At 44.3% G+C, this 15882-nt stretch overlaps 1 protein-coding gene across 4 annotated transcripts in view; it reads right to left on the bottom strand.

The window, feature by feature from the left end:
• Positions 1 to 15882, bottom strand: part of SLC8A3 (solute carrier family 8 member A3) — a 123196-nt gene that overhangs the window by 92775 nt on the left and 14539 nt on the right. For 3 of the 4 annotated variants that reach the window (XM_084892696.1, XM_084892697.1, XM_084892698.1), the window contains exon 2: positions 2130 to 3978. The exons of the other annotated variant lie outside the window; for it this stretch is intronic. In XM_084892696.1, coding sequence (XP_084748822.1) covers positions 2130 to 3916 — 1787 coding nt within the window. In that variant the 5' untranslated portion in view covers positions 3917 to 3978. The remainder of the gene's footprint in view (positions 1 to 2129; positions 3979 to 15882) is intronic. 4 annotated transcript variants of the gene reach the window in all.

Genomic DNA, 15882 nt, shown 5'->3' with positions numbered 1-15882 from the left:
CTGAACCAGAATCTCAAATGTGTGGAGGTTGAGATACATTTAGCACCAATATCACCCAGAAGTGACCATCCATGAAGCATAGTTACATTCAAGTTGAAAATGCAGATGGGAAAGTTTAGTATATTTAGAGATCCTAGGTGCACAATTGATTATTCATGGGACAAAGAAATCTGGAACCAAGCTTCTGCTCTCTCAAAAACTACCCTTCAGTGCCATTGGTGAGTAGGTACCGAACTAAAGGAACCACAAGTCTGTCAAATTATGGCCAATGCTGTGGTCTTGATGTCATTTAATGCCTGACAGTAACCTCTTATATACTGACATTGCCATAAATGTGTATGAAATCTCACGGAGTTGTCTTCCCAGCATAGGCCTGTCCTTCATTTGTATGTATAAACACTCTCCCCAGAGCACATATAAATGGATCATATTTTATAGATGGTACATGTTTTTACTTACGCTAACAAATGACTATCCTTCCCAGCAAAATGACTAAACAGAGCTCTAATAAATCAATTTGTCAGTGGCTATTTCACTTCAGGAAACAATATCCCCTGACCCATCTTTGGCTGGTGCAAACATGACCTACATTGAGTGGCCTATGTCAATAGTACAAAAAAATCCTAGAGCTGGAGGCACTGTAAAAAGTTCTGGCCCTGCCTGCATGCAAGAAAAGTGTTGTTATTCCCACTTTACAGATGAGACTATTTAGTTCTAGAGCTGAGACTAAATGACTTGCCCAAAGTCACCTTATTAGGAAGAATCTGAAAGAACAAGAGCAGAGTTTCCTGAATGACTCACTCAGCTCTGTTGTCAGCAGAATTCAACCTCTTTTAAGCCCTGTCCCAAGGCTGGACCTGGGGAGAAGCTCGTCTATGGCATCTCTTTTTCAGATCTATGGATCCTCTTTCCCATGAGTTCCTCTGCTCTACTGGAAATTTATGTTTTCACCTCCCACTGAAAATGTTTCTTGGAGCAGTTTGACACACACACCCCCATTTCTATATACCTCCTTTGCTCTTCACACCTTCTCCTGCCACTGCTTATTGTTTGTGGTCACCACAGGAACTCAAAGACAAGGTTCCCCTTTCTCATCCCCATCCTTCTTGGCCACCCTGGAAAGTCTGCCCTCCCATAAGCTGCAAATCCTGGGGGAAGTCATTCTATCTTCTCAGCTATCTATCTGAAAGAGGACAGAGGGTCCAGCATAAGAAGGTTCAATGGGGAGAGTTACAGAGGCAATACAGATGTAATACCCAGAGTATGAGAAGGACTAAAAGGGGCCTTAACCTAAAAACTATTTCAGGAAAATCCCAGGCTGTGAAAAGAGATGACCACACAGAAGATGTGTTTTCTCCCACAATTCTCAAAAGGCATCTCCTTCACTGTTTAGACAGAATTTGGAGCTTAGACCTGTGACTAAAGACAGTGGCTGCTGCCCTGGGAGCTCTGCTCCTCCAACATACCTCCAGTACTCAAGCCATACTGACTCATCTCACCTAGACTAGGCAAGCCTCATTGAAGAGCCTACAAGCATTTAAACAGATTGCAAAGATTCAATCAATTTTGCAATTTCCAAATTGAAGGAGAGGTACCTGATATCTGGTTGTACAATACTACTACAATATGGCACTGGGGCGGAGGTGGGGGGGGGGGGGGAGCCAGTGTCACTTGTTTTCTTGAGGATGTCCTGATTGGGCTATCACTGTCTCAGAGTGAAAAGGATTGGCTTCAAAGCTCATAGAATCTCTTGGCACAAGGAGAGCAGGAAGGAGACACCCAAGTAATCTCCTAGCTCTTGCTTAATCACAAGAATTCTCCAAAATCTGATATCAAAATTTCTGTCACCCCACACCTCCACCAGCCATCAGGTTGTGTTTCAGTAGACAAAAATCGGTGTCCTGAGATCCTATCTCAGGATTCCTTGCCTAGAAACATTTTTAAAGAGAGAAAACTAAAGGAGAGTTTGGAAGCAGAAACTGCCAGTAGTGTCTGCTGATCCTGCGTACCTGTGATGGAACCAAAGTTTTATATTAACACAAAGCCAAGGAAAATTTTAAAAAGTGGTGCAGAAGGATAGAAGGATATGGCAAGGGATAGCAGGGGATAGAATACTGAAAGTTACTTACACAGTTTCATTATTCTTGAACTCCAACTCCCCATATATGTCTTCAAAATCCTCACCACCACCCCTGGCTGTCCCTTCCACTGTCCTAAAGGGGACGATGACTGTGCCGTTGGCACCTGATGTCCGCAGAACCTTGACCTCCATGACACCAATACTCTCACTGATACGAATAGTGTCACATTCAAAAGTGAAGATGCCTGCATGGTCATCATCCAAGATAGTGACTTTGGCCACACAAGGGGACACCAGGACAGCCCTGGAAGGCAAGGGAAGATTATTCAGTATTGTTGGAGCCATCCCTTCCTCTTGCTGCTCATCCTCTATGCGGACATTGCTTAACCTCACAAAGAAGTATTCGTCCTCCTCAAAAATGTCATCATCAATGATGCCCACAGAGAACTCCTTCTTGGTCTCTCCTGGCTTCAGAACCAGGGTGCCCTCTGTGAACTCATAGTCAGCCCCTGCATTGGCAGAACCATCTTCTGTTTTGTAGTCCACATACATGATCTTGGATGTGTCCCCCCCTTTCCTCACCACTGTCAGGAGTACAGCCCCACAGTTCTCCAGGCAATGGTAAGAGCATGGGTCAAAGAAGACCTTGGAGGCAAAGTCCTCAGGCTGATCAGCGTGCACCTCACTCATAGCAGCGGACTTCTTGGCTTGCTCTGCAGCATGTTTCTTCAGGATATTGCCTGCACCAATCATCATACGGATGGCTTGAATCCGGTAGAAGGCGCGGCTCTTCTGTTGATGGGAAAGAGCATAGTAATTGGCCATCTCTACCAGCTGATCTAAGTCCTTCTCTGGATATTTTTGCTTCAGATCCTTGAGAATCCGGATCATCTCCCTTCGGGACTCATCCACTTCTTTCCCTTCTGGTGGCACCAGATTCCCATCTAGAAAGTGGGAATTCATCATTTTCCCATCCATCTCAATGCTCTTGGAGTGGCCACCCTCTGTCTCTATGATAATTCCTCGGTGTTTATCTGTACGGTACCTTTTGTGCATGTATTTGTAGAACAGCAGTCTCCTATCTGCTATCCAGGCCAGAAGCACACACACTGGGAAAAAAAAGAGAGTGAGGAGGCCTTCCCAAACCTGGACCACACCAGGAGAGAAGACTGCCAGGATCATATAGAGCCAGATATAGGCAAAGATGCTCCAAGCAGCAGTGACAAAGAACACTCGTAGGTGCTTGATCTTACGAGTCTCTCCATCAGGGATCACGTACACACAGATGGCAATGATGATGAACATGTTGTAGGATGCACTGCCTACGATGGTAGAAGGTCCCAGATCACCAGCAATGAACCCGTGACCACACACCTCAATTAAAGTGAGGAGGATCTCAGGAGCAGAGGAACCCAGAGCCATAAGGGTCAGGTTGGAGACAGTTTCATTCCATATCCGAATCATTGTTGTGCTGGTCTCTCCATTGGGCTTTTTGATTGTCACTTCTGTCTCTTGAGAAGTAATGACTTCAATAGATGCCATGAAGCGGTCAGCAATGATGGATACCCCAAGGAACATGTATATCAGGGCCACAAAATAGACAATGACCCTGGCAATCTTATCCCCAAGGGAAGGGTTCTCCGGGTACCAGATTGGTAATATGACACCCTCCTTGCATTCCAATGACCCCCAACAGGATTCATTGTTCTGCCCTGTGCTGGGCACATCCTCTGAGCCACCAGTCTCTGCTCGAAGACCATTCAGGAAGAGTACAAAAGTTATCAGCCCAAAATGGAGGAAGGCAGAGGTGAGAGGCTGCAACCTTAACCACGCCATACATGAGACTTAGCCACTGGCTTCCACTGCAGCACCAATGGTCCTCCTGACAGGCCAGAGACCTAGAAAAGACCAGAGAGGTAGGAAAAGGCATGAGGAAAAGGGAGACAGCAATGGCAGATTCCCACCAATACAAACGGGTATTTCATCTTGGATAACATATTGCACTAACATATGGGGCAGTCTCTCACTTGGAAAAATACATATCAGTGGGAGACACAAATAGCTGCTGTGTCCTCAGGACCATCTGGTGGAGACTCGGTTGTAGAATGGCTTAAAATAGCTGGGAATATTGGTAATGGAAACATAAGTGATGCCATCTTGTCCTGTCTCCCAACCCTACTGTTATCTGTGAGAGTTCTCAAGATCAACTTAAGCCCAGGTGTTGCTCAGTGGTTGAGAGTCGACTTATGAACCAGGAGTTCACAGTTCAATACCCAGTCAGAGCTCATGCCCAAATTTCGGCCTTGATCCTCAATAGGAGGCATGCAGGAGGCAGCTGATTAATGATTCTCTCTCATTATTGAAGCTACTATCTCTCCCACCCCTTCCTCTCTTAAATCAATAAAAATATATTTTTAAAAAGAATCAACTTAAAATAGGCCAAAGATGGCCTGAATTTTCATCCCCACTTATACTATTTCTAGGGTTTTCAGTCTTCTTTACCTCAATGTTATCATACTCAAGAATCTTGCATAACATAGGTTTGCAAGACTTGAACTTATCATAAGCTAAACTCCAAAATAGAACAACACCTTGTCTATGTGTAATTGAGCCCTCAATGCAAAACTTCTGCAGGCAATCTGTAATTCTGAGATTGCTTGGAAAATCGAGAGGATTGATTCTGTAGTGAGTGCTTCCTGCAGTGTAGCTAAAACAAAGTCCTATAAGTTGTGCCTAAGACCCAGTCCACAGCAGCTCTTAGCCCTCGAGCAAAACATGCTTATGAAACAGTTTTGGTTTCCAGTTACAGGAAGATGAAGATCAGTCAGCCACTCAAATTCCAAACCAAATCCTGAAAGAGCCAAGTGGTAGAAATCACTATTGATAAAACGTGCAAGTGGCTCTCAAATGTTTTTAACTGGAGACAAGATTTCGGGGTGAAATGCAGCCTCGTCTGGAGGCTTCGAGCCATTAAAAGGTGAATTCAGAAGAATGGAAAGAAACACAACTGAAACTAAGACTCATCCTTCCACTCATTGCCTCATTCAGGTCAAATGAGAATGCAAATAACCATGCAATAGCTTTATTTTATTTATTTATTTGTTTATTTATTTATTATTTATTTGGCTGGGTACAGTGAACTTTATTGATGGTGCACAACAAAGTAGGGCTCCCTACGCCCCTCACCATCTTCAGGGGGTCTGGGATGGAAACGGTGGTCAGGAGATTCTCAGTGTGTCCAGGGACTGATCCAGGGCAAGGACTCCCCAGCAGCTGAGGGCCTTTCTTCCTCTACCATGCAATAGCTTAAAAAAAAAAAAAAAAAAAAAAAAAAAAAAAAAAAAAAAAGACTACTTGCCAATTTTTCTTCTATTGTTATAACCATGTTGGGAACTTCTAGTAATAGAGAAATGCTCATTTCTATCCACACCTGCTCCTCCTCCTCTGCTGTTTCCCATCTCAGAAAATAACACCTTCATCCACCCAGTTACTCCTGCTAGTCTTCAAGCCTTCCTCTCTGACCTGCCCCTTATCCAATCAAGCACTAGATCCTATGAACTATTCCTTGGTCTCTATCACCACCATCACAGCCCAGAACACCATTACTCCTCACCTGATGAATTTATGCAGCAACCACCAAACTGAACTCACCACTCCAATTCTTGCCATTTTCTAATAGTATATGTCCTCTTATAGCCACACTAATCTGTTTTTAAAAAGCAAAACAGCCCTAGCTGGCTTGGCTCAGTGAATAGAGCGTCAGCCTGTGGACTGAAGAGTCCCAGGTTCGATTCTGGCCAAGGACACATGCCTGGGTTGTGGGCTCAATCCCCAGCGGGGGTGTGCAGGAGGCAAAAGATCAATGATTCTCTTTTATCATGGATGTTTCTATCTCCTTCTCTCTTCCTCTCTGAAATCAATAAAGAAATATATTTAAAAAAACAAAAACAAAAACAGAACAAAGACTTACACTACCACTTCCTTCTTTCCCCCCTTTATCTCCTGCTACTCATTCTCTTACTGCACTTCAGCAACCATGAACTTCATATCAGGTTGTTTTCCACCTCAGGACGTTTGCACATGACATCATCCATGCATTCCTGAAATGACTGTTTCTTCTTTGCATCCCCATTCTTTTTTCTTTTTTTTAAATATATATTTTATTGATTTTGTACAGAGAGGAAGAGAGAGGGATACAGAGTTAGAAACATCGATGAGAGAGAATCATCGATCAGCTGCCTCCTGCACACCCCCTACCGGGGATGTGCCCGCAACCCATGTACATGCCCTTGACCGGAATCGAACCCGGGACCTTTCAGTCCCCAAGCTGACGCTCTTATCCATTGAGCCAAACCGGTCTCGGCTGCATCCCCATTCTTAACAATCCAGATCATAGCTTAAGTTGCCTTCTCAAGAAAACTTTCCTTCGCCCCCCACAAATGGTCCAACTCCTTCTGTTATGTTCTCTCATCACACTCTTTTTCTTTCACAGCATTTATAAAGCTTTGAGGTTACCTGTATTTTGTGTGAGATTATATGATTAATGTCCAACTTATCTAATAAACTATGAATGACACAAAGGCAAAGACTATGTCTATTCTGTTTATCATGGTATCTATCCTAATAGTGAGATAGTTAGTGTTCAGTAAGTATATGTTTTTGGAATAAATATATGTAGTCACTAAGGAAGCTTATTCAGTGCTATAACTGAATTATGTCTATCCCTTCCACCCCCACACATCCAAGAGTTGAAGCCTTAAGCCTCAATGTGAGATAGGGCTTTTAAGAGGGAATGAAGGTATAATGAGGTCACAGGGTGGGGCCCTACCCTGATAAGATTGGTGACCTTATAAAAAGAGAGAGAGGGTAGAAAAGAGGGGATAGAGGGGAAATGGAGGTGGAGAGGGGAGAGAGAGGGGGAGAAGGAGCAATCTACCTTTTGTAGACATAGCAAGTGGCCATCTGCAAGCCAGGAAGACAGCTCTTGCCAGAAACGGAATTGGCCAACACCTTGATATTGGACTCCCAGCCTCCATAACTGTGAGAAAATTAATTTCTGTTGTTTAAGCCACCCAGTCTATGGTATTTTGTTATGGCAGCCTGAGCAGACCAACACCACTCCAATGCTGGCCTTCTTTAAAGCCATTTTATGATCTGAGCAGAGCCATTTGTTTTAGAAACAGAACATACAAATACCATAGACAAATTCTCACTCTGTTTTAGAGGTTATATAGGACCTCTTTAAACTCCCAAGGCTTGTACTCAAAGAAAAGTTCTCTTCGGACATAGTACGCCTTGGTGCATGCCTTCCTCCCAAAGGGCTGGGTTGATTAACTTGGTTTCTTATTCCCCAGAATGGCAGCCACGTGCTGAGGCCCACATTCCCCATGAGTCATCCATCGTAGCAGGTGTTTGGGGCTCTGACCTCACTCTGAAGAGAAAAAGTTACAAGAATGACTAGAAGAGCAGAGTGGTTGAAGGTGTTCAGCATCCATATTCAAAAGATTGAAAAAGCTCTCATAATCTGTGATGTACACAGAGACCCCATTCACAGGTTTAACAATCACTCACCCTGGAGAGATATGGATAGAGACAGATCTTGGCACCCTGCCTTGACCTCTGGAAACCCCATACCTTGTAGATTCTGATAAGCCCCATGCAGGAGGAGACAGAAGGTGGGCACAGCTGGAGCAGTTCTTTGATCAAGAGCCAACAAGGTGACAGGAGGTGGCAGCTGGATAGACCAGCCAGCCCCAGGAAGCCAGGCTAGCCACAGGTTAGGGAAGAAAGCTGGCCTTCTGCAGTCAAAGGACACGGAACACTGAGGTAGTGCAGTTATCCTGATTAACAGGGACAAGGACTCCTACTTCTCTTACCCACCAGGAGAGTCAAGGAGGATCATGGTCTTTGTTCTGCTCAGTCTTATGGACACCTGTGGCAACAAGTTTCTATGGAAAATAAGCTATCATGTGGTCAGAATCAGAGGCCAGTTTAGAAAGACTTTTCCCTAAGAAAACAGATGAACTGAAGGAAAGGATAAAAGAATACAAGGCAAGAAGGACGCCAGTAAATGCCTGCACCAGGTTTTTGGAACTGAAGGTAGAAAAATGACCTGTGAATTCCCAGTTGTTCTTTCCAGCCTTATCCAGAAATGGTTTCTGCCTCAGGTTTTGGAGGGAGAGGGACACCTCTCATGACCAAGCCAATGGTGCTTCCAACACCAATTGAAACAGATCCCAACATCCTGGGGGCCCATCCCAGCCCTTAGAAACCCAAGTGTTTCTAGAAGGCTCTTCATCAGCCCTAAGGCATACTCAGGAATATGACTCAGCTAGCGATCCCTGAGAACCACCCCAAATGATGAAGATATTAATAACAGCAAAAATAACACTTAAAACTGACTATTGTGGGGTAATGCTAAGTACTTCTTCAGTTAATCTTCATAACAATCCTGTGATATTTGTACTATTTTTATTCCACCTTAGTTTTAGTAAACTAAGGCTTAGTTAAGTCATTTCCTCCAATTATAAAGCAAGGAAGTAGGAGAATCAGAACTCACACAGAGCCATAAATGGTTTGGCTCAGTGGATAGAGCGTCAGCCTGTGGACTGAAGGGTCCAGGTTCAATTCTAGTCAAGGGCATGTACCTTGGTTGCAGGCACATCCCCAGTGGGGGGTGTGCAGGAGGCAGCTGATTGATGCTTCTGTCTCATCAATGTTTCTAACTCTCTATCCCTCTCCCTTCCCCTCTGTAAAAAAATCAATAAAATAAATCTTAAAAAAAAAAAAAAAAAAAAAAAAAAAAAAGAACTCACACAGAGATGACATAAAATGGTCTGGTCTGGTTTTCACCACTCCATTTTACTAAGATGTCTCACTTTGTTAGAAAATGTCCATAACCCCCATCAGCTTCCAGTCCCCTGTGGGTCTTAGGAACAATATGACAGCCCCACACATCCTAACAGGAGAGACTAGCTATTTGGTACACTGGCTAGTTGTCCAATGCAGTTTCCCACCCAAATATTCTTCCATCGGTTCAAGTTGACAAAAAATAACAAAAGCAGGTGAATTGCCAGGCCTGATACTAGAGGCTGGTGGGGAAAATGAAAAATAAGATACCTGGTTTGCCCTCAAGGGTACTATCCAGCAGGGAGGGAGAGCTGCACAAACAGGCACACTTACTATATAATAAGAGAGAACATGAGGAGGGCTCGGAACCAGCCTGGGGAGTCAGGGAGGCATGCTGATGGAGGTGATCTCTGAAATGAGTCTTCAAGCATGAGTGAGCTTCAGTCAAAAAAAAAAAAAAAAAAAAGTGGGAAGGGTATTCGAGTCAAAGAGAACGGCCTAAGCAAAGACTCGAAGACATGGGGAAGCCTGCTGTGTGTGGGGGATTACAAGGAGGCCTGTGGGAAGTGGGAGGGACAGAGGATGAGTGTTCAGAAAACTGGACACGCAGGGAGGGCTCAATTTATGGCATTGTATATGCCAGGCTGAGAAGATGGGGTGGTATCCTAAGGGCAGGGAAAAGCCAATGATAGGATTTTAAACAGAAGAATGACATGGTCTGGTTTGTAGTTCAGAAAAAACCAATTCAGCTAAAGGGTTTAGGCATGGCTGTAAGAGGGACAAGACCAGAGCAGGAAGATCAGTTAGAAATCCTTTGGAAATAGAACAGATACAGATGAAGAGGGCAGGCCTAGTGTGTAGACAGTCTGCAGATGATGACCCTCTGTACCCATGTCACATTCCTCTTCCTCAGCTGAATGGATGCCCCAGCTCAGCCCACGGCCTCTCATCTCCTTCCTGGATTATTTTCCGAACACCCCCCAGGCCATCTGCAAGGTGCCTGTGTCCTCAGCAGTAGCTCTTGACATCTTTTAATATCACTGGCAAATTTAATTAAAGTCACTGTTCCTCTGCTCTTCCAGATCATTAATAAAACAGTGCCACCAGGCCAGACTGAGCAAATTCTCCCTCTGCTACGCCCTCCACTTTCTCCAATAGGAACACTGCTCCAGGGCTGTCACCAGTTTGTGTAGAGTCGTTCTCTGCTTCTAAATCTGGGCTCCTACACAGGCATCACAGCCAATTTACACTAAAATTTTAGGTGCAGTCAGGCTGCACTGGATCCAACGTGTCACTCGAGTCCAAGAGCACTGCATCTTCGTCACTTCCTCTGTCTACAGAGCATGCGGGTCAGTGCAGAGCCCTCTCTTTCTATGGCCATGTTCTCCCCCCTACCCCCGCGCCAGAAACACAGGAACTAAGTCCCTTGCACTTCCAAGAGTGGGAAATATGTGACCTCAGCTGCTTAGGCGGTTTGGTTGTCACCACTGGAACTTGCATCTCAGGAGGAAAACGTAACGAAGCTGTTTTTTGTGCATTATCTCTTTGAATCTTTATAGCAAAGGAAGTACTATTATCATCATGCCTTTTTACAGACAAGCAAATATGAGCTCGTAAAGATTAGTTTGCCCAAGATCACAGTTATTAAGTAGAAAAATAAGTATTTGATTCTGGAAGCCTTACTCCAGAACACATGGTTTTAACCGTGCTGGATATGTACTTAGGGTTTAGGGGAGTCTTTGAGCAAGGTCCTGGAGAGGGCAGGGAGAGTCTTTCTGGAAATGGAGGCTTCACCACAAGAATGGAGGCTCTGCATACTCCAGGGCAGCCTAGAGCAGTGAAAGAGCCCCAAATGTGAAAGCAGGGGGAAAGAATTTTCTTCCCAGCCATGCCTCAGCAAGCTGTGAGACTTTGAAGAGTCTGTGAACCTCTCGGGGCATTAGCTTCCCTATCCAGAAAAATTCATATCAGGCTGGATGATCTCCACAGTTCCATTAAGACAAAGATGCTTTGAGTGCAGGCAGCCTGTCTCTCAAAAGGCAAAGAAGGGATAGACACAGTTGAGTTGGGCCTGAGTAATGTGAGAGCCAGGTACAGACTTGAGACTCCCCAAGAGACCTCAGTGGATAAGAGAGTAAGTTAAGATTGGGTGGTAGAAAAGGGGAGCCCAAAAGAAAGTCAAGGAGGGCCTACCTTCTGGATTTACCAAAAGCTCCTTGGATCAAGTCCATTTTTTGAACAGCTACTCTTTCAATGCCCATTTGGGGCCAAGCAGATGTGCTGGTGATTGGGAATACAGCCATGGATGAGCTATACTATATCCCCAACCTTAGAGAGTTCATCTTCTGAGGGACAGAGACAAGCAAGTAATTACGGGAGTAATAGATTACAATGATGTCATGGGAAGTGATATCTTTTTCTCGAGCTGCTCTGAGCTCTCAGGTTGGTTGCTACACAGCTCCTTCAACCATGTGGTCAGTGGCTGCAATGCATCATGGCTTTAGAACACAGAGAATCTTGCCATAGTACATGATACAATATTTGACTGTTCCTGATTCTCCGATTTCATGCAACTGTACTATTTTGCCTTCCCCAAAGCCCCTCAAACCCTTGTGGCATCCAAACAACATGACAACTTCATGGAACCCTGCTGACATTTTCCCAGGCACTACCATCCCAGTGGAACCCCCCTGAATGGTCCAGGCACCAGCAGGCCTCCATCTCCTTGTGTTCAGGACTTTAAAAATGACAGCAAAAGTCACATCTACTCATTTGGTACCTACTCTATGGCCAGCACTGTGTTAGGCACTTTTATAGCTGTTATTTAATCCCTAAGGACCCCACAATAAGACAGAGATTGCTGTCTGTTTTAGAAATGAGGAGTCTTGGGCTCAAAGACAGATAATTCACCAAAGGTCCACTAGCTGAGCGAGGGACACCGCTGGGCTGTGAAACTTGGTTTATCTATTACCAAAGACTGTTAATCTCCTATGCCTCCCCTAAAAGTCTAGGTTTCAAAGCCTTGTTGATTCTATGATTCTTTAGGTTTACCAGGCTCTGTGGAAGCCAGACCATTTTGCCCTATGCAAGACCTTAATAGATCTGGGGAGGCACAAACGGTGACAGGGTGGGCCAGAGAAATGGGAAAAGGAAGGGCTTTGCCCACTTAAGTTCCACTTCTCCCACTGCTGGATTTATATCTGCATTCAAGTCATCCTCCAAGGCGGAGGCACTACCAGCAGTAGGTCCACATGCTAGAGAGGTTGTGCATTAGAATAACTTTGAAGCTCTAAAAAAGACAGACAGCTGGATCCTACTCGAGACCTAAGTTTTAGACTCTCTGGGAGGGGAGCCTAGATATTTAGTTGTTTTTTTTAAAAAAAGTTCCTTGGTTGATTTTGAGTACACCCAAACTGGAGAATCCAGGGAGAGAAGACAAGGAACATAGCCTACGATACATTTGCATCTCAGAGATTCCAACCATTAGGGACTTTCTTTGGACCAGGAAAAGGACTCTCGGTGTATCATGAGCTGACTCACAAATGGGTCCCACAAAGCCTTTCTAATCTGGGCAATGAACAAACATCCTATCCTCCTGCACTCTCACTTTCATACCTTGCCAAAGATAGTCAGCATCAACTCCCTACTCACATAAGTAGATTTTCCCTCTGTTTCTCCCTAAGCCTGCTGTCTGCTTGGTTTACACTTTTACTAAAGAAATGTAGAAGACCCAGGGTTCCCTAATCTTCACAGGAATATGATGCTACTCATCCATGTTCAGCAAGACATGTTTCTAGTTGTTTTTCTTTAAGGATAATGTCTTAGGTTAACTCGGCCACACTTTTCCTCGGGGCTTCTTTGTTTGTTCATTCATTTTGTTCATTTATTTATTCATGCATACATGCATGCATTTGCATGAAACCCAGTCTGTATGTCACAGGTTGGCTTTCACTAAATTATACTGGAAAAATGCACCCAACTCATTTTTTTGCACACTCAAAACAAACAAACAAACAAACAAACAAATAACTACATAAAAATTCCTAGAAGGTAGAAATTTTTGTCTGTTTGGTATTTATGTATCCCCAGTGCCTATAACAGTGCCTGCTATGTAGTAGGTGTTCAATATTTATTTATTGAATGAATAGATAATTGATTAAAGTATGCAAAAATAGAAGGCATAACATCCAGTAATTTTTCCCACTCTTGGCAGTGTTCAAATGGAGCATCCCATCTGTCAGGGATGCTATGAGCAATGTTTTTCAAATTTCAGTAAGATGAACAAAATATAATTCCTGACTAGGAACACACTTCACTGGAGAACAGTGACAGAAAACCAATTACAACAAAACAAGGATTAGGTTTGGAAGCATTTGCAATGCACCAACAAGCTCAGAGGAAGAAAGCTCTAAGGCTGCCTGAGATTGTCAGGGCCAGTCCATGAACCAGGTAACTTTAGACCTAGGATCTGGAGAATGAACAGGAGTGAACTGGGTAGAAGCCAGTGCATCTCACACAATGGTAACAAAGCCCAGGCTAAAGAGAATGACAGCCTGGATGAGCCGGGTGGGTAAAGGACAAGGCATTTGAAAAAAGCTGCAAAGGTGAGGACTAGGTCAGAAAAAGGCCTGTATGCCCAGCGAAGGAATTAGGGCATCATCTTGGAGGCAATCAGGAACCACTGAAAGTTTTTGATCAGAGGAGGGATAATATCAATGTTTTCCCTTTGAATAGCAGATGTAGAGTGATGACAGCATGGACCTTGTGTAGGTGAATAAAGCAGGGAAAGAGTTGGAGGCAGAAAGACTAGTTCAGAGTCTCTCACGGCCTTTGAGAGAGACGTGATCAGAACCTAAGCAGAGGCAAGGAGTGCAGGCCTGCTGAGGAAGGAGTGGATTTAAGAGCTCTTTCAAAAGTAGAATCAAAAAAGAGTGCCGGAGAGAAGCCAAGATGGCTGCTCGGGTAGGCAACTAGCCGCAGCCGCACACAACAATTTTAATAAAATACAACTAAAATATAAAATGGACATTACCCAGAACTACAGGAAAGTCGACTGACTGGAAATCCTACAACAAGAAGCAAGGAGAAAACCAGAAGGAAGCACGGAGGAGCTGTAAAAGCCTAAGGTACGGAGACACGCGGCGCGCGGAGAGGACGGAGCCGGAGAGGAGGGAGGCCGAGTGCCTGGCGGGCGTTCCCTAGCGGAAAGGAGATAAAACTCCGACTGTGCTGGGCCCCTGACTGCTCTGAACCCCAGATCTGGGCCAGACCCCGGGAACTCAGGCTCAGCCATAGGGAGCTGGGCTGTAAGTCGGAACCCCGGGGTAGCGGAGAAAGGAGGTCCCGGAGGCGCGCACACAGCGCCCAGAGAAGGGACGGTCGGCTGTGCCGCGGGATTGCCCTGACGGGAAGGAGACTGGGGCTCCAGACTGCTGTGAACGCCACCTCCAACTCCACTTCCAACTGAACTGAACCCCAATACCGGGCTCATTGTGGGAGAGCATAGACTGTTTGGCAGCAGGCGAAAATTGAGGGCACCTTTCTCTCAGAGGCGCCGGCAGCGAGCACTGAAGGACCCGCATAGGGCGGGGCTGACGGAAGCCAAAGCTGCAGGCTCCACCCTGAAACCCCGTCCCATCTGTAACTGCGAAATGCGACAACAAAATAGATCACAAACGAAAGAAATGGAGGACAAAAAGCGTCTGGATATAGAGTTCAAATCTACGCTTATAAGGTTTTTCAAGAATTTCCTAGAAAAGATGGATAAGGCCTATGAGGATATGAAAAGAGATCAACTAGAATTAATAAGGAGTCAACAAGAAATGATAAGGGATCAACAAGAAATAAAGTATACATTGTCTGAAATAAAAAATATTCTACAGAGTCCTAAAAACAGAAGGGAAGATCGCAAGAATCAAGTCAAAGATTTGGAACATAAAGAGCCAGAAGACACTCCTCCACAGAAGCTAGAAGGCAAGAGAATCCAGAAAATTGAAGATAATGTAAGAAACCTCTGGGACAACTTCAAGCGAACCAACATCAGAATTATGGGGGTTCCAGAAGATGAGAGAGAGCAAGATATCGAAAACATACTGAAAGAAATAGTGACAGAAAACTTCCCCCACCTGGTGAAAGAATCTGACTTACAAGTCCAGGAAGCGCACAGAACTCCAAACAAAAGGAATCCAAAGAGGACCACACCGAGACACATCATTATTAAAATTCCAAGAGCAAAAGATAAAGAGAGAATACTAAAAGAAGCAAGAGCAAAGAAGGTAGTAACTTATAAAGGAGCACCTATACGACTGTCAGCTGACTTCTCAACAGAAACCATGCAGGCCAGAAGGGAATGGCAAGAAATATTCAAGGTGATGAATAGCAAGAACCTACAGCCAAAAATAAGCTACCCAGCAAAGCTATCACTCAGAATCGAAGGCCAGATAAAGAGCTTCACTAATAAAAAAAAGCTAAAGGAGTTCATCACCACCAAACCAGAATTATATGAATTGCTGAAGGGGGTTCTTTCAGAAGAGAAAGTAAACAAAGATAAAAATTATGAACAACAAATACGTAATTATCAACAAGTGAATCTAAAAACCAAGGAAATTAAAAAAATCTGATGAACAATATTAACTGTTGAATATAATAGAATCAGAGGTATGGAAGGGGAGTGAACTGATGATTCTTGGGGAAAAGGGGAGAGGGGGGCGTGGGAAGAGACTGAACATAAACTGTGCACCTATGGATGAGGACAATGGGGAGAGGGGAAAGGGCAGAGGGTGGGGTGGGAACCTGGTGGAGGAGAGAAATGGGGGAAGGGAACATTTGTAATAATATGAAAAATAAAAACTTATTTAAAAAAAAAAAAAGTAGAATCAATACATGCTGGAGACCAATTGAAAACAGAAGATGATGGTAAAAGAGGAATTAAGAGGCATAGCAAGGACCTTTAG

Source organism: Pipistrellus hanaki (assembly GCF_964339955.1).
Source record: "Pipistrellus hanaki genome assembly, chromosome: 1".
Lineage (NCBI taxonomy): Eukaryota > Metazoa > Chordata > Mammalia > Chiroptera > Vespertilionidae > Pipistrellus > Pipistrellus hanaki.
The sequence above is the reverse complement of the archived record's forward strand: the minus strand, read 5'-3'. Positions and strand labels throughout refer to the sequence as shown.